This window comes from Canis lupus, chromosome 22 (assembly GCF_003254725.2).
Source record: "Canis lupus dingo isolate Sandy chromosome 22, ASM325472v2, whole genome shotgun sequence".
Lineage (NCBI taxonomy): Eukaryota > Metazoa > Chordata > Mammalia > Carnivora > Canidae > Canis > Canis lupus.
In genome coordinates, this window is record NC_064264.1 from 30,826,472 (window position 1) to 30,852,380 (window position 25,909).

General features: G+C 33.0%; 1 protein-coding gene across 14 annotated transcripts in view; it reads right to left on the minus strand.

Annotated features, from left to right (window-relative positions):
* Positions 1–25,909, minus strand: part of MYCBP2 (MYC binding protein 2) — a 258,985-nt gene that overhangs the window by 157,552 nt on the left and 75,524 nt on the right. For 13 of the 14 annotated variants that reach the window (XM_049099236.1, XM_049099235.1, XM_035704590.2 and 10 more), the window contains exons 18-21: positions 17,330–17,437; positions 11,104–11,223; positions 9,732–9,813; positions 1,564–1,681 (exon numbers count right to left, since the gene is read on the minus strand). In XM_049099236.1, the coding sequence (XP_048955193.1) occupies positions 1,564–1,681; positions 9,732–9,813; positions 11,104–11,223; positions 17,330–17,437 (428 nt within the window). The remainder of the gene's footprint in view (positions 1–1,563; positions 1,682–9,731; positions 9,814–11,103; positions 11,224–17,329; positions 17,438–25,909) is intronic. The other variant, XM_035704586.2, reaches the window with a different exon arrangement.

The window sequence follows — 25,909 nt, forward strand, 5'->3', positions numbered from 1 at the left end:
CTCTCTCTCTCTGTGTGACTATCATAAATAAATAAATAAAAAATTAAAAAAAAAAAAGAAGGGCTACTGCTTACAATAAAATGCAAAGGGCCACCTGGTAAATGTGAGAGGGTGCTGGAGTTGGAAAATCATCATTTTGCAATTGTAGTAAAGACTCATTTAGGCAAGAACAGGAATCTAAATCTAGGAGGAAATTGTATGAGAAGCAGGTGTCTTAAAACTGTCTTATTAAAAGAGTCAACCCATAAACTGCTTATTAGTTTCAAGAGAAAAAATACTAATTATGCAGTAGCAAAATCAATTCAACAGCATTTTCTAGGTGATCAAAAATCACATCACTAATGAGGGGCAGGTGGGCATTTTGTGCCTAGGTGTGATGCCTGAGGAGAACATAACATCACTTACATAGCATTTTGGCTTGGAATGCATAACCTGAATCTAAACATGAGGAAATTAATCAGAGAAACAAAAACAAGGACCATTTTATTAAAAAAATAAAAAAATAAAAATAAAAAATGTCAATGCCATCATTGACAAAGAAAAGGTGTGGAAATGGTACAGATTAAAGAAGCCTAAAGAGACATAACAATCAGATGCAATACCTGATCTTAGATTGGATGAGACCAAAAAATGCCAAAAAATAATTATTGGATCAATCAAAAAAAAAAATACAAACTGAAGTATTCAGGAGTAAAGAATCTTAATATATGCGAAGTTATTCTTAAAGAATTTAGGAAAAGTACACACATCGTGCTTAAGAGAGAACAAGAGCACACATGTGCAAGTGACAAAGCAAATCAAAATGTTACCAATAAGTGAATCTGGTTCAAGAGTATATAGGTGTTCTACATATTATTCTTACTTTTTACAACCTTTCTGTAATTTAAAAGATTTTTTCTTAAAGTTCACATTTACATTTTTAAAAAATCAATAGTTGCAAATTACATCCCAGAGACTTAGGTTATAGAGTTCTGAAGTTACCCATGTCAGAGATGGTATAGGCTTATTAACACAGTCTTATGGGGCTTTTCTTTGACCTCTACTATGCCTGGGCTATACCAAATTCTCAGAGCATTTTCACTCTTCAAGCTTTGGCAAAAAGAGAAAGAGAGCAAAACAGGCAAACAGAGAGAACGAGAGGAAAAAGGAAACTATAATTTTAAACAAATCTAATAAGAAAACTTTTTAAGGCTTTTAAGAAGTGCTATGTTAGAAACAGTTCTATATGTTAAGAAAAAATGAATCTTTGCAAACTATTTGAGAAATAAGCTTTCAAATGACAGAATTGGCTCTACTGAAAGCTTAAAGGATTCTGACCTGGAATAAATATGTCAAAATTCTAATGCAGCTAGTAAGTTTACAATATTCTAATACTATGCAAGAGAAGAAAATTATTTCATAGTAATATCATTCAGGTCTTGTGTGCTGGATGTGGAGACAGGAAATAGGCGTATGCAGTAATTATACACAAGAATTTAACCGAAACCAGAAAAAATGGCCAACACAGACAAACTATAAGACAGTGGTACAATTCAATACTATTAATGCTTAAAAATTCCTTACAGAAAAACTTCCAAATGTGAAGACCTGTCCATCCATTAAAAGTACTGCCGTGTGGTTGCTGCCTGCAGTAACTTGTGTGCTAGGGCCTGGCAATGCTTGAACAAGAGTGGGACATCCCCTAGGTTAAAAAAAAAAAAAAAAATTAAGTCAATTTCTTACAAGACTCAACTGAAATAAAAAGCAATAAATAAACATTGCAATAAAGAATAGAAGAGCTAAAAGGTACTAGGAGTATATTTAGTAAATATTTATTGAGGTACTATCTGCCTGCCTCCATCCTAGATGTCAGATATACAAAGATGAAAAAGATTATTAATGACTTTAAAGATTATTAAAAAGATTCTCTGAATTTACTTCTCTACTTTTGGACACATAATTTTTATTTTTTCTGAAAGGAAAAAAATAATTACCTTTTATAGCAATGGCATGTTAGAGATCTCTATAAATATTTGTTGGATGAAATAAAAATCATACATGACTTTAACAGGAATTCAATCCAGGAGCTATACAAAACAATCAACTTTATATCCTTTTTCTACCTTTTTTTTACTGAGCTATAATTTTAGATTTTAACATAGTGGTTAATGAAATCAGTATACAGTATGATGAGAGGCACTACAGCAGCGGCTGGATACTCAAACTCTAGAGCCAGACTGCCTGGGTATAAACCCTGGCTCCACCACACAACAGCACTATAACCAAGACTACGAACAAGGTACTCATCCTTTCTGTATTTTAAGTTTCTCTTCTATAAACATGGTGAATAATACTAAATAGTACCTACCCTGTAGGGTTCCTATGAACAATAAAGAAGCTCATATATGTCAAGTACTTGGATCAGTGTCTAGCACACAGTTAACCATTGTGTCCATCCTCATATGACTTTATTAAGCATTTATTAACCACTTTTAGTAATCATTATCTATAATTAGTATAATCACTGTAGAAATAGTCAACGTGTAATAGGAGAGCTCTGTTTTAGAGAAAATTATGATAATTTAAATTTTTTTAATTTAATTTATTTGGAGAGAGAGAGAGCGCATAAGCAGGCAAGAGGGGCAGAGGTAGAGAGAGAGAATCTTAAGCAGACTCCATGCTCAGTGTGGAGCCTGACACAGGGCTCAATCTCACAACTCTGAGATCATGACCTGAGCCAAAATCAAGAGTAGAATGCTTAACCGATGGAGCTACTCAGATGCCCCATGATACTTTAAATTAAAAAAAAAATTATATAAAATATATTTTCTAATGGTTATTTAGGCTGCAATGAAAAGTGAGTTGGAAAGGGCTGGAAACCTAGTCATGAAAATTTTGCAATAATCTGGGGAGTTACAACTAGACTTGGAAGGTGACTAATATGGGGCAGGAAGGTATTCTGCTTATTAAGCAACTAGGTAGATGGTGGTAACATTCATTTAAACCATGAAGATGAATGAGATCTAAGAAGACAATTAGAGAAAAGAAGAGATCTTAATTTTTATTATGAGTTTCTTCTAACATTTCAGGTATAGACAGAGGAAGAGTTCACAGCAATCCAAGACATAACAAAGAGGAAGAACGAACTCTGAGAAAATGTGGTATAAAGACAGTCATTGGAAGAGAAGGTTTCAAGAAGGGGAAAATAATGTACATGCTAAACACTCTAGATACACATACAAATGACAACTTGCTAAACTCTCTAGATACACATACAAATGACAACTTGATTTAGCAAGAAAAAGGTCTCTTTGGTGGAAAATAGGCACAGCACTGGCAGATGAAGAGCTAACAGTGGGGTCAGAGACTATGCAAAACCCCTTCAAGAATCTGCACAAAAAAAGAAAAAGCAAAGAGAACTAACAGCTAAAGAGAAAATGAAGCTTAATGAGGCTTTGGTCTTTTTAAGATGCTAGAGATTTGTGTAAGTTTAAAAGCATGAGTGGGGATTAAAAGACTAAAAATGTAGTTGAGGGAGAAAAAAAATAGAGCTAGATCCCTAAGGAAAAGGTAGGTAGGCTTCATACCATGGATGAGGGCAGGTCCCTCTTTCAAAGTAAAATGAATAAGGAACAAAGAAGCAGTATGGTTGCAGGTAGGTTTGTTGAGTTGGTGGGCAGAAGAATTTCCCACCTGGTTTTATTTTTGCTGTGATGTGAACAGAAGTCATGTGTTGAAAGAAAGAAGGAAATGGGTAAGCAGAGAATTTGAAGATTACAGAAAAAGGTTGGTAGTGAAATGGAACAATCAATATGCAGACCAGGAGTTTTCAACCCAGATCTAGAGGACTTCTAGTAAGTTTATGGAGTGAGTTTCAGGAGATCTGTGAACCTGCTGAATTTGTAAGCTAACCTTTATGTGTATATTCTTATATCTACTGTTCTGAAGAGACCTCACATCGTTCATCAAATTCTTAAGAGGTGTTAAACCAGATAGTTCAAAACTACAAAGCAGAACAATGATTGCTCACTGTAGAAGACCTGGTTGAACCTGGAAATCAGGTAACAATCTGCACATGTATGGTGACTTACTTTTTTTCCAGAAGCCTAGGCTAGACAGTGGAAAACATGGATAGATTGATTCATGCTGGAAGTTTTGCCATGCCCTAGCACTGGAACTAAGAGGGCAAGAAAATTGAGGTTACTGGTAAGAGTCTAGGTGAAGAGAATAAATAACAATCTCTAACTTGGGAAGAAAATAAAGTAAAAAGGGCGGAAGAGAGTAAAAATGTAAAGAGCAGTGGGGAATGAAGTACTGATAAAGTCAAAGGCCAAGTAAAGTAAACCTAAGTAAGAGAAGAAGAAATTATCATCAGATTATGAGGTATTTATTAAGAATTCAGAGTTGGAGCTGCGTTGGATCCAAGATGGGTCCTAGAGGTAACCGCTATGAATGCGGAAGTAAAGTTTACTGTATGGGACTACTGGCAAGGATACAAAAATCAATCATGAGTGTGACAAGACTCAGAATCAGAAAACACTGTGAAACAGACACTAAATTTGTGAATGAAAGGCAACAACTGAATGGTAGGTAATAAAAAGGGAGTTGAGCAGAATGGCCTCCTCAAAAGAGTAATATTTTCTAACTTGTGGATGGAATAATATGGTCAAGAATAGTAGTGAAAGGTAAATGGTTTTCAACTCCGAGGTATGGGGAGTTTTGCCAAAAAACAGTGGCCCAAAGGGCTATATGATAAACGAGTGTTCTCTAAATGTCCAGCAGCAAAGAATAAAAGGAACGTTCTTATAACAGTTAACTTGTCTATAGTCTGCAGAGCACCTTTACATAAAATATATCACTGATTATTAAAATAACTCTATGGATAGATCTTAAGAGCTTAAAGCATTTTCCCAAGAGCTACTGGCATACTTTCTAATATAGTCTTTGAATTCTTCCTATAATCAGTGAACTCATTTATTAAATTATTTTGAAAACGCAGGAAGAATAAAAAAGAGAAATTACATGTGTATGTTTGCATGCATAGTAGGCACACCAGGCATTTTAAATACACTGCATTAGTTCTTCAACAATCCTATGGGGTATTTAAAGTATGGCCTAGTAAATTGCAGTCATGTAGTTGGTAAGAGATGAAGCAAAGATTTCAACCTTGTCTAAATGGTTCCAGATTCTATGATTGGTTACTATATTAATGCAGAATGAAGACAGTCTAGCAAAAAAAAAAAAAGATGAAATAAAAACACTATGACCAAAATTCTACTAGAAAATAGAATAAAAGCATCTAAACTGTAATCTCTCTGCCAATATCCAGGTTAAGGTTTATTGAAAATGGTATTTAAAAAAAAAGTGAAATTCAGACATTTAGAAGCATATTGAAAAAAAAAACAAACCAAAGGGAGGGTTAGTAGACTCATGCCATGAGTGAATGTATAAAAGCTCTCATAAGCCTTTTGACATTCACTTTAAAAAGCAGCACAAAACATCACTGAGGACTTACTGTAGACTAGGCCCTGTGCTAATAATAAGTAAATGACAAGCATGGTCTTCCTGAATTCTTACAAGAACTTTCTGAGCGAAATATACTTACTCCAATTAAACAGAGGAAGAAATGGAGACAAAGCAAAGTTAAGTAATTTGGCCAAGGTCACATAGGCACCAAGTGATAGAATCAGGACCCAAACTAGAGAATGAACTCAGTCATTCTGCCAAGATAATAATACATTAAGTAAGGAGACCATCAATAACATGTTGTTAATCTTTGCCACCATGCATAATACAATACTGACCTTCCATTAATCATACATTATTTTGTGCTATAACAATAAATTCCAGTTAAAAGCACTTGATTACTAGAAACTTTAAAAAAATATCCTCTCAACCATACACTTTATATTTAACTAAGTATCTATTAAATGTTTTTGTGGTAGATAACATGTATGCTACACATGCTCTGTTCCTCCTGGGGCTAGTTGCTCCAGTTACATGGCCAATTGATTTCTAAATTAATATCACAGTTCTTGTGTCCTGCTTTCCAAGTCTCACACGAGTCAAGACAAACAGGGTAACTAGAGTAGTTACATTAACTGAAATGGTTTTAGCTATTTTCTGTCTAATACACCAGGCATAGTGTGTAGGCATTATTTCACCGAGCTACCCAGTTTAGCTCTCCCTATACCATATGCTACAACACAACCTTCCAGTTCCAACTCAATCAATGGGACCAGGAATGGAAATATATCTGTGGGAAAAGAACAACTTTGAGCAGTTAAAGCAAACCTCACCAGAAAATCTTGATGTATTTTTTTAAATAATTTAAACCTATTATACTTTTGTGAAAATGATAAATTCAAAATACTCAGCATATTGTTATAATACCGTCACCTGAGCAAGTCACTGCAAATGAACAGATGGTGCTCACTGATATAACCAGGTATATGAGACAATGTTTTTAGGTAACCTCTTTATTTTAAAAACTGACAAGAGCACTTTTCTTTCAACAGCCATTACACCTCAATGTAGTGTAGCAGAATCTTGTGCTTATGCTGTTCATTCTTTATATTACACAGTTAAGCTCAGAGCTGTGACTTGACTATAATCATGATTTTCAGTATTTCCCTCCCACTCAGTAGAGACCATGAGATACTGTAATTTGCCACTTATTTTCTGTGGAATGGCATCCACGTACAAAGTATGATGTGTGAAGAAGTGCCCCCTGTTGCTGTACATGACTGATGGTCCATTCATGTCTAACTGCAATGCACCTTTATCAGCTTATACCATGACTACACAATAATAAATAACAGCAATGATGATGATGATAAATCCTCTTCTGTGTCATGAGCCTCAGTGAAAAATAGAAAAATTGCCAAATTCGTCCCCAAATTACAAGCCTGACTCAGTCTCTGCATATCACTGATGTCATTCAGCTATAAAGCAAAGTTATCTGTTGCCTTCTAACACCTGAGATAATAACTGCTCAACTTTGTAAGCCACTGATATTTTATTGTGTCCACGCCCAATATCCAAATGTCATATCCAGTGATATTTGATTAACTACATCTGCCAAAGACCATTTACTCTCTTTCCAAACACAGTATTTGTCATTTAGATTATGATAGCTTTTGTTCACTAACTAGAATTAAAATAAAACACTTAATAAAAAAGATTATGATAGCTTTATAACTCTTTTGACAAGAATATCAAACGTATGTTACACCTATGTTTTTAGTGAGAAATTCAACTCAATGATGACTTAATCATCTCTTCTCATTAGCAACAACATTCATCAAAGTAAGGACATTCCATTACATACCCATTTTGTGTACACTGCAAATAGATCTGATCCTGCCCTTCAGGGACAGACAGTGAGTGGTTCTTAATCCTGATGAACATTAGAATCTGGACAGCTTTTAGGAAAACAACTCTTGATCATATACAGCACTGCCCTTGTCTCCATCCACCTCCCACCCCAAACCCCACATCTCAATATATGCTTCTTAGAAATTCTAGAGGTAGAATCCAGGCATAGGATTCCTGAAGTTCCCTAGATAATTCCAATGTGCAGCCAGGATTAAGAATCACTGGTCTTGGGGGATCCCTGGGTGGCTCAGCGGTTTGGTACCTGCCTTCGGCCCAGGGCGTGATCCTGGGGTCCCAGGATCGAGTCCCGCATCAGGCTCCCTGTTTGGGGCCAGCTTCTCCCTCTGCCTGTGTCTCTGCCTCTCTCTCTGTGTGTCTCTCATGAATAAATAAATAAAATCTTAAAAAAAAAAAAAAGAATCACTTATTTTTACCATATAAATGGCAATAACTACATTCTGCCAGAGTAATGGGGTAGTCTCAGAACAGTAAAAATCCTGGATTTTATCTAATGACTAGGGTAATTCACTGGATATAAAAGAGAAACCATATATGTCCAGTTGATTGATTCTGGCAGGTATCTTACGACTGACTATAAGAGAGAATGAGGCAGAGTGGAGATTCACAAAAGAAAGAAGGCTCTTATGGCAAAATAAATTGGTAAGTCAAGTCTGGCCTGAAGTTGCTATATATTATTTCCAGACTTGATCAGTAAGGCTGATTTCAATGGTGGGGCAGCCATGTATGTGGATCACTTAGATCTTTGAAAACCTGCTTCAGGGAGCATAGCTGACAGCCTTAGAAGCTGTCCCTTTGGGTCCATGAGGCCATTCTTCCCCTAGGATGCTGCCAGCATATGTCTGAGCATGGTGAAGGTGTAATGCTGGACCATCCTGCCCAATCTGGGGCTCCTCCAAAGGCAACTTCAACTTGAGGACACCCCACTACCTGCCTGAAACTCTCTCAGAACTGCACTTCATTTTTTTTTTTTTTTTAGAACTGCACTTCAATGTAAACACTTCAGACTTGGTCTTCCTTCCTGCCTCTCACAGGGGTGAGACCCACAATGTGGCTGACAGTGCTTATTCCTGCTCTTTTCCCTTATTCTTTGTACATCACATCCTGTCTTGGCAGCTTCTTCTTGAAGTCCTAAACTATTAAAGATGGATTTTCTATACTTTTGGCCAAAAGCACTCTCACTATATTAATCAGGTTATGGATTCAGTGGTTAAAAGGAAAGCCAAAGTAACAAGGACTTAAGCAAGACAGAAGTTTATTTCTCTCTCAGCCAAGTATCTGCTTGTAAGAAGGTAATGTGGCAGTTCTATGGTGTCAGGGACTCAGACTATTTCTATCTTGTAGTTCTGCCAGTCTCAATACATGGTTTCCAAGTTATGATCACTAGTTCCGGCCCCCATACATGGATTCCAGAGAGCAAGCTGGGAAGGAAGGGAAGGAAGAGAAGGAAATGGAAGAGTACTCCTCTTCCCTTTAACAGTATGATTCCAAAGCACAAATCATTTTAATTCATATGGCCATATCTTGCAGCAATGGAGGCAGGAAAATGAAGTCTTAAGCTGCATAGTCATGTCACCAACAAAAACTCTACTACCAAATGAAGTAGGGAAAAATGAGTATAAGGCAATGTCTGGTAGTCTCCATCATACTTAGTTCTTCACTATTCTGAATAAGTCAAATAGTTTCTCTAAGAGACCACAGGCTTTGTTTAAAAATTACTCAAATGCTTCCATGACTTCATGTTAATATTAGATCAAAATTTCAAAACAGACAACATCAAGGAATCTGAATGAATCTATTGCTAATTTTTAAAAATGCAATTTGGGGATATTCACTATCTTTTCTATTGTCACTAACAGCCTTTGAAAAGATAAAAAAGATAACAATTATTAAAAATATAGTAGGATTTGGTGATAATCATAGTCACTCTTACATTTTAAATGTATAAAATATAAACCAACTTTTCTTGTTTTTAATTTTTTTTAAAGATTTTATTTATTTATTAGAGAGAGAGAAAGAGAAAGAGAAAGAGAGAGAAAGAAAGACAGAGGGAGAAGCAGGCTCCATGCAGGGAGCCCGACATGGGACTGGATCCCGGGTCTCCAGGATCATGCCCTGGGCTGAAGGCAGCACTAAACCACTGAGCCACTGGGGCTGCCCCCAACTTTTCTTTTGAAACCACAAAATTATCTATCCTCACAAAAGCACTCAACCACAAAAATCAAGATCCACCAATAATTTATGGGCCACATTTTATAAAACAGTGGTACAAATACAACTTCAAGTGTAGAAATACATATTTAAAAAGAAAAAAAAAAACTAGTAACTAGTATCTTCAAACAAAAAAATCAGAGTACCTGGAATTGACATCTCCATGTCCTAGCTGCCCATGCTGCCCATATCCAAATGTATAGACATCTCCATTTTCCATTAAAACCACTGAAACCAAAATAACACAGCTTTACTTTTTTCATGATATGCACTTCATATATCTATCATAACAATACTGAAAGCAGTATAACATTCACTATTTAAAATTTATAGAGCCATTAAAATGGGTAATTGATATTGATGGATAAAGAATATATGGTACGTATATAATGTAATATTCAGCCATAAAAAAGAATGAAATCTTGCCATTTGAAACAATATGGATGGACTTAGTATAATGCTAAGTGAAACACTGACTGCAGAGAAAGACAAATACCATATGATTACACTCATATGTGGAATTTAGGAAACAAACAAATGAGCAAAGGGAAAAAAAGAGGTTGAGAGAGAAAAACCAAGAAACAGACTATAGAGAATCAACTGATAGTTATCAGAGGAGAGCTGAGTGTGAGGATGGGTGAAATGGGTGATAATTAAGGAGTACACTTGTCATATGAGCATCAGATGATTAAAATAAAAACTAAAAAAAAAAATGGATAATCAAATCACAATTTATATTTAATAATTTTAGTTCTGTAAAATATATTTGTAGGTTATAAAAATACATAATATTTTTTCATAATACATTAAAATTCTTATAAATACCCTTTAATAACAGTGATATTTATTAAGACAAAATCTGGGTAACTGTAAAACCTTTTAATAATGAGTAGAAAATTCCATAGAAAATAATGCTCTCTCTTATCTAGGATAGTCATATAGTAGTGGATAGGTCTGAGTTTGGTACAATTATGCATAACTCCAGTGAGATGTCAGAACTTTAATATCTGTCAATCCTTATCAAATAAGGAAATAGATTTAGTATCAAAGAAAGAATTTAACACTTTATTTTTATAAAGGTCAAATAGTACAACCTAGACTAAACAGGTCAAATGTCAATAATTTACTAAGAATTTAATTACTTTCTACATTTTAAGAAAGAAATTCATTGATACACATTTTTCATTGAATAGTAGCAAAATATGGGATCGGATGATAATCACAGAATCCTAGAGTTCAAAGAGATTTTAGGGATTATTTCATCTTCAAGAATTTCATTAATAGAATTATAAAATAAGTCCATCAGAAGATAGATTAGAAACCATATCTCTAGACAAGTACCTATTCTATCATGACACAGTTTTTAAAAGATTCTGTAACAAAGTTTTTATAGATTTGAGAGAAATTGCCATTCTACAGCTTTTAACACATACTTAATAGACTACATTTTTCAAAACTAAACAAGTTATGTAGCACAATTGTAAAAATGTAGTTATACCCTAAAGTTCCAGCTGCTACCTGAATGGTGAAATCCACAGCTGACTTGTACTGCCCGAAGCTCACAATCAAATCGCACAGAGCCTGGAGGATATGTTGTGATTTTGCTGGCATCCTTTTCTCCTCGTTCTCCACTTCCATCTGTAAGTGTTATAATTTGTGATTAAGCCATTATTCATGTTCAGAATAAAACTTTAAATCAGTTTACTATGGAAGAACAAGAGAAAAATGTTAAGAGAAACAAGCAAGAAGAATCTGCAGCTGTTAGAAGTGATAGATCAAAAATCTACCTGCAAAGAAGCAATTCTGAAAAGATATACTATATACTTGTTTGCAAATATCACTAAATCAATAAAAACAGAGATAAGATTTGGTTATGGGTAAAACCTATTAAGCTAGTCAGTTATGTAATGTAAATGGGTCATTAAATTATACAAATAACAAAATTCTAAATAGTTTACATGGGAAAATTTAGTTTGCATAAAAATAACTGCATGCAAAGTCATTTAACAATTATTTTAAACTGAGTGATAGTGTTAGTACTAGCTACTTAAAAAAAAAAATTCCTAGTTGACTTGCAAATCACTTAGATTTCCCAAACACATCTCAGAAAGGCTACCCTGTCCATCAATATTGCTACACTCAATTGAATTTTAAAAAATTTATAAAGACCAAAGAGCTTTATCCAATATTTTGTAATCCAATGGCTGGCTCCCATTCATCTTCCCTGTCCCACCTTGCCCCTCAGCCATTCTACTTTGTGGTCTTCTGGCCCACCAATGCTACTCTCACCCAAATTTTTCTGTTTCATTTCTTCTTTCCTCCCTACTTTTTTATAATTTCCTCCCTTGCACTTGCTTCAAGGATTTCCTTCCACCCTTACTTTTTATATTTGACTTTGAATATTCTGGCATTCTGACCATAAAATAAAAACCACATTCCAGAATATAAAACTTTAGTTTGGAATGTGTAAGTAAGGGAGGGAACTCATTTTTCCTAATCTAAAACTATACATCACAAAAATATGATCTCTATTATCAAGATTCAAATTCCTTGCACATGAAATAAATATAAATCTGGAAGGAATTTCAAAAGGTCAACTAGTCTAAGCCACTCTCATGTGGTATAGCAACTCTAATAAGTACACATGTGGATCTACAGACACACATTTTTAATTAAATCTGAATTTTTATTGCCCATTTTAGAATGCTAGACAGAATAACATCAAATCCTTTCATATTCAATGTTACTCTTTCTTCTTTTATCTAATATTTCTAACCTTTAGTAACAATCCAGGTAAGACAAGATTGGCCTAAATTATGAGTTCCCTTTTTATAACTAAATTTGTATTATTTAAAAAGTCTTTAAACTCTTTTATAACGCTAGGACAGTAAAACCTCACTAATTCGGAATAACAGAATGGGTTGGCCCATATGACTTACTGAAAAGGTCTTAATCATAGAACATTTAGATAAAAATTCAGTTTTAATACCTTCAAGCAGTACAGATTATCAGTTATAAACTAAATGCTACAATAAATAAAATGTGGTTACCTACATTATTCAAAATAGGCCTATATTACATAAAAATGTACCATAAACATAAAAGTCCTTTAACATACAAGAATTAATTGCTGGACCCAGAGGTTGAAGGCACGTTGAAGGAATCCTTCATTTCTTGAGCCCTTGGTTTGAAAAGCTAGTGATTTTAGACAGGTTTCCCCTTATAAGTATGACCCTGAAAATTCAGAGGAAGAAATTATTTTGAATTTTTTACTCAAAAAGATCACAAATACTGCATCTGAAGTATAATAAATTCTGAATTAGTGAGAGGTTTTACTATAATAGGATAAAGAAAAGGATTCCTCTTTTGCTAAATTACCTAATGTGGGTTTGCCAAATTAAATCTGCAAGAATGAATGGGGTAAAAAAAAATCACATTTTGTTTAAAACTCCATTCAAAATGAAATACAATCTTAGTTTGGAGACTCCTCATTTTGGAAAGGCAGTAGAATGGTTAATATAAACAAGAGCCTATACAAAAAGGAATAAGAATTATCTAAAAACTAAATAAGATGACAGATGTATAGAAATTTTACAGCTTTATCTCAATTGGTAAATCTAATTATTAAAACCAAATCTCTTTTAACAGAGAAAACAAACTGTGTTCATGATGTTGTCAGAATTAACTAAATCCAATATTACAAGTATCACTCCACTTTATATAAATGTATTGATGCTTAATTAGAAGTTTTTACCTTTGAGTTTAGCATTTTGCCCTCTCCTGTGAGTCAGAGATTAATAAATATAGACACAAATCCCACAATAGAGGCATAGCATCAGGGAAGGAGGAAAAAAAAAGCCTAGTAATTTACTGATTAAAATCATAGTGATTAAAAGAATAGTAGTTATTATTTAAAGGTAAAAATACCAGAAACATTTTGCTCAAGTTCATCTAAACAAACCTTTATCTAGCTATATAAAATAATCTCTCAAATATTACAGAAGGTGAAAACATAAGTGAAAAAAAAAAACAGAGATGAAGTTCTTGATCATTATCAGCAGGAAGTGGAAGAACTTTTTTTTTTTTTTGGAAGAACTTTTAAAATACTTATCTGTACCTGGTATTTGATGTCATTTAAAAAAATCAAGTATACTTCTAATGATTTAGAAATTTATAGGTTATTAAAGAAAAAAGGTACCTGATTTGTAGACAAAAATTCAGTATCAATTCAAGAATCAGCAAGTGAAATACAGCAAGATTAATCCTGCTCAAGCTTATTATTCAGTAAAGTGATAATGAGCAGCAATAAAATTAATCTCAGATTTGCAGGAAAAATAATTAGGTCTGAATATTTAAGTAATTGGCCATTTAAATATAAGCATATCCTCAGTTTCCTCTAATATGAGTATGTTCATACATATGTGATATTGAAACTATAATTAATAGCTATAAAGTTTTGACAAGTATGTATCTAAAATACTGTGTATATATACATATATATATGGCTACACTATTTGTGCATATTTGTGCGCACACATAGAAAAAAGAAGATCCAATATTTAAAGGCTCTAGCTTTTAATTTTAACCTTTACTTAAATCTACACTTTCCTGGGTAATCTTATAGTCATGCATATCACAATACTGTCATAGGACACAGTGAGCACTTTGAGCAAAATGATTAAAAACAGCAAAGCACCTATCAACTGTGATTCACTATGCCCTTGCTTTGTGCTAAAGACTGTGAAAATTTAATTAGCACAGTGGATAAGTTCTTGTGGGCACTGAGGACGAAGAGACTTGAACTGGAATCCTGTCTCTACGGTTTGCTAGTTGTATGGTAACTGGACCCTGGACCTTCTTTAAGCCTTTACTTTCCCATCCATGAAGTAGCAATAATGGTACATTACCTGACAAGGTCCTCATGGGGATTAAGTGAAATAATACATAAAAATTGTTCAATCAGTATTCACTACTGTGGCTTTTTAAAAATCAATACAGATGAGATCAGTATTGTTACTCTATTTTGCAGCTGGGAAAACCAAGGCTTAGAAGGGTTAAGTAACCAGCCCAAAGTAAGATATAGTAGAGCAGTTTTGGAGTTTAATCAAAAACAAGACTCATGCATTTTACCACCACCAAATGGCTGACATCTTAAATCTTTTGTAGAAATAAACTATTTCAGGACTAAAACTGAGGATTAATTCCAAAGGCCATTAACATTTTCCTTATACCACACCATTTCTAAATAGAAAAGAGGTGTAAAATACACACAGATGTTTATCAGTGAGCCTTGGGGGTTTTCACATTAGTCACTTCAAGCCAGATTTCAAGGTGTTCCTAACCAGGAGTACTGTATCAAAATTTTTTTCTATGTAAGGCACTGAATAGCAGAAACAAATGTTAATCCAGTTATCTGTTTGAAATATAGTCTATGGCTACATTTCTAAAATTATTTACTGTATGTTTTATGGATTATATGTTATACTTAATAACTCAGCCTTATATATTCTAGTTTGCCTTTAGTCAAAATTTGCCTGTAACAGGATGGATTCTGTGATCTCTGAATTCTCTCCAATCAGCCAAAACCTCTCCAACTTTCCATCTTAGTACTCACTTCTGTTAACAAATAATCCCACAATTCTTATCCTCCACATACTCCCACAAAAAAATTAAGAGTTGAGACAATTTTAACTATCACCATTCTACAATTTGTACCACCAGTACAATTAAATGTAAGGCAGGACACAGCAATTAATAGAGTAAATTTCTCAGTGGAAGACAACCAGGATGAGAAAAAAAAAAACAGAAAAATATATGTAGGAAACATTTACTAAAAGACTATGATTGTAAGTAGCAAGAGTATAAGCAGTGCATGGCAAGATGATTAAGTGACAGGGACAGTGAATGCAAAGGGAATAGGAAGAGAGAATGTGTGGGTATACAGAAATTAGTGAGTGGTAAGTTATGTTCTTTACATAAAATAAAGTACCATTTGATAAAATATTACTTACACTTTAAATTCATTTTGGTGGCAAAAAGATGATACTGTTTCACTCTATAAAACCATAAAACCTGATAAAAACACATATGCATACACACAACTAGCTGTATACTGTAAGACCACAAGTAAGTTCTTCTAAAGAGGTTGCTAAAAAAAATGCACTCTTGTTATAAAATATATCTGTGGCAGGTAAGATGAAGTAAGGCTAGTTATTGTTGAATACCTCCTACAGCTACTCAATGAGACACTGTAAACTGTCTGTTTTAAATTTGTAACCATAGTCTGCATTTAGCATTTCATTTTCAAATTCTGCAAAAAAATAAAGATGTTTGGCCATAAGATACTAACATGTAGCTGAAAAAGTTTTAAACTGTTTTCATGAAATGTGAACATTTAACCTCAGGTAAAGTACTGAAAAAAATTCCACTTTTCATTAACTGGGGGTAAAAAAGGACGCTGAGAAAATCCATTCTAATAGTGGCGTGGTATCAGAGATTCTGGCAATAAAATAATTTACATAGTATACCCCAAATAACATTCCTTAGATTTAAATATTCATGGTGTTATTAGAGCACTCAGTAAATAAAGCAATCACAAATTCTATGTTAATCACATTAGATTTAAAATATTCTCAATTTTTATTTCTGTAGAATATATCTTAAATAGTGCTCTACCTGTGCTTTGACTATTAACAGGTTTTGTTTTGTGTTTATGCTTTGAGTGGCAAACTGATAAACTGATAGAGGCAAATGTAAATAAATAAATTCGATCTTAATATACTGCATATGAAAGTCTAAAAATAAAATTAGTCTGTAACAGTTTAGTAGAAAAGAAAAAATAAGACACAAAACAGGTTAATTTGTCTACATGGAATGTATGTTTCTAAAACTTCCTATTCTATTTTGTGGGTATATCCTGAGCATTTAAGAAAGCAGCAACTATAAAGTATACTTGTCAAAGGGCCCCTGATTCACATGCCAGGATTCACGGCAGAATTTATATACAAATTTATAAATTCTCTGCATTAAATTCTTTCCTGATCTTGGTTGGCCCATAGCTGTAGTTTAAGAGAGAATAAGCTTGCTTTAGGAATATTTTTAAGTAACCCAGAGCTGTGAGATCTCAAAGAGTGATACAGAAATAGATTCCTAGTCAACTCACAGACTTGTCAAGACCTCTGACAGTTTTTGAGGACTAGAACAGGTCTATATAACTCACTCTTTGCTTACACCTATCACCATTTAACCCTCAAATACCAAGTAATTTGTATGTGTTGTGTATATAAACTTCAAAATTAACACAATGGGGAAGTGTAGTAGCAGTCAACTCATTATCACTTTATACACTGAATTTAGTGATTTTGTTAATTCTAAAATAAAGCACACTTTTTTTAAAAAAGATTACAAATTGTCAGATAGTAGTCATCTAAAAGCAAATAATAAAGGATAAAAAACAAAGCAATAATGATTTCCACCCTCCCTCAACTTTATGAAATTTGAAAAGAAATGGAAAAGAAAAAGATAAACTGCAAAATGTCTTTATTAAAGCTAACAAATAAAAAGAAATGAGATTGACAGTCATTGACAAACAGTACATCTTTCAGCATGTTCTTTCTCCTCAGGCTATATAATGATAGAAGCAAAGTAGAAGAATTAGGTTTGTGCATTTTCCCAGAGACAAAATTCAAATGAGTGGAAGAAATTGGGAAAGTATCCCACCTAATTGATAAGGAAGACCAAATACCTTTGTGCTTGTCCCGTTTATGCTTTAGCTGAGCTGGATGGGATCTGAGTCTGGCTAGAGCCTGTTCTCGATGGTTCATAAAAATAGGACCAGCAAATACAAGGGGGCCTGAGGAGAAACATTTTGTATGTGCATAGAAAAGCTCACAAAATGAAAACACTACAATGAACAAAAATAATTCAAACTAAAAAGCATGGAAATTTATTCTTTACTGTTTTAGACATTTTATTTTTCTCTCAATTCCCCCACTTTAATCCCCCACCCCCATTTCACACATAAGTTTTAAAATCTAAAATATAGTTGATAAAGTAAAATTTTTTATACTTTTATTTTAAAAATTGTAAAATTCTATACAAAATTATCAAATAGTTACTAAGAGTCTCAAGTACATAATTGGAAAAGTTCAATTAAAATAAATCAAATGATCTTACAAATATTTTTAATATCATATATAGTCAAGCTTAGGTAAATGAAATATTCATAGAAAACAAATATCTTTCCTATTAAAATAACAAAGCCAACTAATTTTTAAATTAATGATTAAATTTTAACAAGGTCTTCAAGATTTAAAATCCACATCTGTCTTGCTACAAAACCAAGATAGATGTTACTGACTTAACTACATTCTGGTATACAGATAGGTAAACAAGATAGCAAAAAACAAAACCAAAAATCACTATGATCTGATACATAAATATAACATGTGGACACCCATTCATGTACATGCATATTTATAAAATCTACTTTATGAATACAGGATTATAGAAGCTGTATTTAACTTTCTAAAAAATATAAATCTAACTTCATACGTGATTTCTTTAACAATATATACAAAATCAGAAACAAGGATAAGCTGAGCTTCATATTGATGCTGAAGAGGAGAATTTAACCCAGGTAACATTTTTGGAACATTAACGATTCTCTGATAAAATCATTTCTTTCTGAAGATCTTCTATTTACATAGACATACATACAAATATAAATGCACATTCATATAGATTACAGTTCTTTCCACTTACATCCATGAAAAAAATCAATAGCACAATTAATTTCAATAAAAATTATAATCTGCTTTTCCCTATTATGGTTTAGCTTAAAAAGAAGGGAAAATTTTAAATTATATCTTAAAATTTCAGTTCTTTTCTTATAGAACTATACCTTCCTTGAGTTTGAGCAACATCAAAAATGCCTGCAAATTTCAAAACACTCTAAATTTGACATTAAGAGAAGTTACAGTATTTGAAAGGGGAATTGACAGTATATAAGCAGTGAATGTTTTTAAGTAAAGTCAGTTTTTTCTTGATTTTCTAAACCTCTTCAGGTATAATTAATTTTTCTAACAATGGAACAAAATAAAACTACTGCCCTATAATAAAATTTGACAAATTCAAATTCAATACCAAAGTACTTTCTTTAAATATTAAAAAATGGGTAGGAAAAATATTTTTTAATTATGTCCTGAGATAGATAAAATACAAGCAGCACCAATTCTATAAAAATTCAGGAATAATATATTCTATGATTACTATAGATAGAAATATACTAATTTAAAGTTAACAGAAAAATCAAATATTATTTCCTAGTAATGTAGTAGCAGTTTTCAATCTAAGATTATAAATATGAACAAAATGTCTTATTTCTTCAACATGCATTTTTCAATTAATTCACTAAAGCAAATAATATAAATCACTCTAAAAAGCATGAGACACTTTCCAACTACCTGAAACAACTGTAAATATAAAAATAACAATAATACTAAGTTACATTACCCTTTTCTGATTTCTATGGTCTGCTTGGGATTTTATTTCTTCTCACAAAAATAGTATACCCATAATATTCATAGGTACTTCTCAGTAAATTCAATCTTGTTAAGAGTCTTTTGATATAAAAATTTAGAAGCCCCACAGGCAATCAATCATGCCTAGAAAGTATACCATTTGAGCTCAATTTAAATTACCACTTATAATACCAGCCTATCAGGTTCTAAAATACTTGACTGACTCATGGACTAAAATAATTTTTCCTATAAACATAGTTCAGTCATTCACTTACTTGCTATTTTTTATCTTTAATGTAACAGACACCAGGTATCATGGATATTATGACAAAAACAAAGATCTCATTAGAATTTAGTCCATTAGGGAAGACAAAAACTAAGAACTGCAATGTTATATATAATAAATGTTATAAACGAAATCTGTATACGTCCTGAAGGATGAAAAGTGATCCATCAACTTGAGTGAAAAAATGAGAAAAAGTCTGCCAAGAGAGAAGGAAGGAAGAGAGAGCATTTCAGGCAAAAGAAACAGGATTTCTAAAAGCATGCAGAGATTAAAAAAATATTGTATGGCCATTAAAAACACACACAGCTGAAACAGATGGAGTATAAGGTTATGAAGCAGAAAGTGGTGTGAAATGAGTTTAGAAATACATATGAAAAACAAGTTAAAAAACTTTTTCTACCATGAAACTTTATTTTAGAAGTGATGAGACATCCATGAAATGTTTTTAATTACTCACAAAAACATATTAAGTATCGACCAATTTCAGGCACCACACTAGGTTCTGGAAACTCTTGGAAAAACAAGACATCATCTCTGCTTTAAGAAGCTCACAGTCTAATGGGGGGAGGAGGGCGGAGTTTATGCACAACTCAAGAAATTAATGACTGTATGCTACGACACAATTAAGCACACTGAAAGGGCAGCCAGCAAACCTTACAGGTGGGAATGCAGGGAGTTTCAGGGTATAAGAAGAGATACCACATAAGCTAAGACTTAATAAAAGAGGTAGTAGAACTACAAAGGTTCAAAGATATGGGGGAAAAAATGGGCACAGGGAACGGGAAAAGAGTCAGAGAGATTAGGCTGTAGAGAAATCCTTTTAAAAAATTTTAGGGATGCCTGGGTGGCTCAGCGGTTAAGCGTCTGCCTTCAGCTCAGGGCGTGAACCCAGAGTCCCAGGATCGAGGTCCACATCAGGCTTCCTGCATGGAGCCTGCTTCTTCCTCTGCCTATGTCTCTGCCTCTCTGTGTGTGCGTTTCTCGTGAATAAATAAATAAAATCTCTAAAAAAACACTTTTTTAGATTTATTTCTTTGAGAGAGAGAGAGCACACAAGCACGTGAGCAGGGGGGAGGGGCAGAGGAAGGACAGGAAGAGAGAATCTCAAGCAGACTCCCCACTGAGTGCTAGCCTGATGCAGTGCTCAATCCCACAATCCTGAGATCATGATCTGAGCCCAAATCACGGGTCAGATGCTTAACTGACTGAGCCACCCTAGCGCCCCAAGAAATTTTTATGCAAGTTTTTTATGCAGAAAATGCTTTTGTGCTACTTAAATTAGCACTGTTTATGTTTTACAAAAATTAAGAATACATATGATGCTAGAAGAAAACACCACTCTCATACATTAGTCTTGAGAAGATAAACTCCTGTAACATTTCAAAAACAATCTGAAGCAACTGTTAAAATTTAAAACATAAATACTCTCTGGCCCAGGTATTCTATTTCTGGGAAGGTCTACTATATAAACAAAGCTCCAATACACATGGCTATAAGTTTAAGAATATTTATTGTAGAAAAACTCACAAAAACCTGAAAAGAACCTAAATGTCCATCAAGAGAATAATGGTTGAATAAACTGCAGTACAGTCATATTACAAAATGTTATGTAGCTCTTAAATAGAATGAAGTAGATCCATATTTATTTAGTGTGTACTCATGATGTAAAATGAGAAAAAGATGCTGCAAAGAACTGTATATATAATACAATCCCACTTTTGTAAATAAACATTTGCCTATACTTTTACACATGTGTAGATATTAGCACAGTAGACCTATGTGTTGATACGTTATAATGGAGTATGATATGCAAGTATATCCATTAGACTAAACCTCATTTGCTTGGTAGAAAAGAATGGGAAGGTAAGGTAAGGAACAAAAAATATAATCAAGATATAGAAATGTATATACTATCACATTAACCAAATATGTAAAACAAAATTGTCAGTGACATAACTACCAATGTATAAAACATGATTAGAAAATAAAGAGAAAATAATAAAAGAAATTAAAGGATAGGTTTGTGAAAAACCTCTGACTTAAATTCCTGTATTACTTTAAAATAGCATTGCTATAAAGCCCCCAAATTTTCTAATATTAAGGGAAAAAAAAACAGGAACCAATATATATCATTGTATGAAATAAGACAGCTCAACAAAAAATACACATAAAAATAATTAGAAGAAAGTACACCAAAATTCTACCAGTGGTTATCTTTGGATGAATAATTATACTGATTCTTTTTTCTGACTTATTCCTATGTTTTCTAAATGTTTTATATATTTTAATTAGAAAAGGACTTCCATGTTATATTGAAAGCTAATACTGGAAAACATAATAGTTTTAGAAGCTTAAAAATCAATAGCAACCCCAACTCAATTAGTTTGAAATTAGAGACTATAATAGATTTGTTTTTACATTCTAACTTGTAACTGTAAGAAACTGATTTTTTCCCCTATTGAAATGGAATGTCTTATTCTATAGAAGCTGTGGGGTTCTTTGTTAAAAATTAAGTTTTGTGATCAGCATCCCAATGTGAGAAAAGCAATCAAGTCAAAGCCAGGGATGAAAAGAATCAAACTGAAAGAGAACAGAAATGTACTAAATAAATAGCCCACTACTACCAGCATCATCATTAACATTATCATATTCTTCATTATCAAATACATAAATTAGGGCTTAGTCTATGTCAGGCATTTTCATGCATATCATTTAATCCTCATTAACATCCCTACTCAGGTATGCACAGTTGTAATCCTTTATTTAAAAGTAAGGAAAGGGATGTTCAGAATGGTTAAATTCCATGGTCATACATCCCCAGTAAAAGTGAAGAGGCCAGGATCTGAACCAAAGCCTAATTTCAGAACCTATGCTCTGAACTGCCATGCCATAGAGCTTTGCTAACCACAGAAACTGTTATCCAAGTGAAACTACTGAGAGTGAGATTGCCTAAACAGTCAGCATAAAATGAGACTTCCCAGGGAAGCCAGAACATAAGCTCACCTCCTATATAACTCCCAATAATGAAAGTTTGACGACACTTAGGGGAAAAGAAAGAAGGAAATGTAGCCTCAAACATTATTTGAACTTGGTTTTCCTTACAAGAGGGCAATGAGAAGGAATATAAAGATCACTGATATAATCACTCTATAGTTCTTCTGATGAGTTAAGAGAGTTCCACTTAAAAATTCCACTGAACAAGCACTTCACCTATAAAGTTAATAGTTAATATAAGACTCAAAGAATTTAAATATTAATCAATCCTGTATGACCTATAAAGCTAAAATTTATCACAATTGTCACTGAAATAAAATATGTAAACGAGTAATATATTGGTACCTGAGAATATACACTTAAGAAAAACATCTAAAAATTCATATTAAAAATGTAAGACTAAATTCCAAATTAATAAAAATGAAGTAATAACATTGCTCTTTCAGGTTTCAATAGCACATTCCATTATATAAGACTGTGTCATAAACAGCAGCAGCTAAATTTTACCAGTAGGCCTGAGGCTGAGCAAAGCTTTAATACAAGAACTAGGTGCTAAAATTCTGATCAACTTTGAAAGAACACAAACTTGATAAATAGTAGGAGGAGACAGGTTAATCAAGTAAAATAATTTAATATAATCTAATCCTAAAGTTCTGCAATTTCAACACAGGTAAAAGCCCATTACTAATGAATATAATTACTAACTTACACTAAACTGTTAGTATCTAAAAAGTACCAAGAAGAGACTAAGGAAAAAAAATACAAGTATGTGATGCAGTTAGAATACTAAAAATTTATTTTATTTTGTTTTGTCTTCCATGTTAACAAGACAAAACAAGACAAACAATTCTCTCTAGCTCTTTAGCAGAATGCAGAAATTCGGACTCAGGCCAGGTATTCTGATATAGAAGGTCCATGGAACCGACTGAACATCACTACCCTGGAACAGCAGTTCTCACACTTTAGCACCAACAGAATTACCTTTGGCTTGTTCAAACATAGTTTGCTGGGCTCTGCTCCCTGAATGTTTCATACAGTGGGTCTGAGGTGGGTGGGACCTGAGAATAGGATACTGTAACAAGTGCTCAGCAATGCTGGTCCCTTTGAGACCACTTTGAGAACCACTGTCCTAACATAATGAAAAGCACTGTACTTGAAAGGCATTCCTCCATCCAATTAAAATAAAAATATTTTTGAGACACCTGGGTGGCTCAGCAGTTGGGTGCATCTGCCTTTGGCTCAGGGCGTGATCCTGGAGTACTGGGATCGAGTCCCACATGGGGTTCCCTGAATGGAGCCTGCTTCTCCCTCTGCCTATGTCTCTGCCTCTTTCTGTTTCTCTCATGAATAAATTTAAAGATCTTTAAAAAAATAAATAAATAGGGCAGCCCGAGTGGCTCAGCAGTTTAGTGCCACCTTCAGCCTATGGCGTGATCCTGGAGACCCGGGATTGAGTCCCACATCAGGCTCCTGCATGGAGCCTGCTTCTCCCTCAGCCTGTCTCTCTCTCTCTCTCTCTCTCTCTGTCACATGAATAATAAAATCTTTAAAAATAAATAAATAAAATAAAAATATTTTTTAAAAAGCAAAGGTAAAGTATAAATGCCTTAGAACTAGTCTCTATTTTTTTAGGAAAAAATGACTGAAGTTTTAAAACATAACTCTTATTTTGTTTATAAAATAATACACACACTGGAGATTATTTAGAAAACAAATTGTAAAGAACAAAAATCACCTATAAAGTCACTTTTAAGAAAAAAAATCACTACTAACATTTTTGTATTTACCTTTCTAGTTATTTCCTATGCAAGTATAGAGATATCTCTGTATATATTTTATTTTGTTTCCTTATAAAAATTTATTTTCTTAAAAAATTTGTTTTCTTATAAAATTGCTGGTAATGGAGTGCTGGAAAAGAATATAAAGATAGTATCATAAGAGTATCATATCACCATACTGTTTCTTGATTATTTAATATGGTGTAAGAATTTCCTAAAGTCACTGAATAAGAATCTGCAGTCTTTTTAAAAATGGATACACAGTTAAAATTCTTTAAAATTCTTATTTAAAAGAATTTTTACAAAATAAAATGTACAAATATGCTTTCTTTTGCATTGTACTATATTAAATGAAACACATGCATATTGTAATATATCTCACTGCATAATTCCATTGTAACCATGGCAACTGTGCAAAGCAAAGACATGGTTCTAATATGCACAAATTTCAATACCATGTAAGGTAACGAATGCCATAAATAAGGTCCATAATGAAGATCCTAACCCATTAGTACATATTGTGTTTTAACAAATGAAAAAGGATGGTATGTGTAAGAAAGAGCTCAGCCAAAAAATAAAGATAAGACAAAATTTTTGTGCACCAATACCCTGAAGAAGCCTTTCTATATACTGAGGACAATGGATGAAATGGACTTATCAGAAAATATATACCAACTGCTTACAACATAAGTCTGTGTTTATAAAATCAGATACCGTAAAATAATTTCTGTAAACATTTAAATAATGGAGTTTTTTAAACCTTTGAAAGGTTAATGTTTTTAAGGTCTATGACACATTTTAAAATAAATGGCAAAAGAATATTTTGCAATCACAAAACTTGCTGAACTAATGAATAATCAATGTTCTTTTACTTCTGATATACAGAAATATACTACAACTAGAGAAGAAAAGCTTTTTTACAGAGGGATAAAAAAAACTAACACAACACACAGAGGAAGTAATTACATGTCATCATAAGGATTTGCTATACTTTGGTTGAAACATTAGAAATTGCTGTTTTTGGGGGGTCAATTCATTTGATTCAACCCAATACTTCCCCCAAAAAAGATAAAACAGGTAGTAAAATGATGCACTGATAAATTACCCTTAAACAAATCATATTATTAACAAACGAAATTGTCAATTACTTTATATTATAAAGGCTTAAAACTTAAATTTTACCCTATTTTCTACAAAACATTTAATATGCAATTTCCCCCATATTTAATGTAAATATCTACATGCTCATTAAAATATCACTTTTAAAGGTAATGATTTTATGTACATACAGCCAAACTAACAGCAACCATTCCTGTATCAATTAATCAGGTTGTTTTATCAGATCCTAAAAAGAACAATCTTCAAGTTCCAAGCATGTTTCACAACTTAAGTTTAATGAAAATAGAATTTACCATGTCTGCTATATATTTTGTGATTTATTCTATTTGTTAAAAAAAAAGTGCCTAGAAAAAATTTATAATGGTAGTTAAATGTATAATAGATTTTATTTCATGTATCAAATTTCATGTCATTTCTAATAAGCATTTAAAGTACACAGTATCAGTAAATATTTCCAATCAAGATTTTGCCTAACAAAGGAATAAAATCACAAATTTCTGTAACCATCTGTCTTAATCCTACAAAGAAAAGATTCTATTGGGCAAGAACAACTTTAATAATACTTATATTTATCTTTGCTACTGAATATATATTAAACTATTTACTAAAACCACAGTAAAATGGTA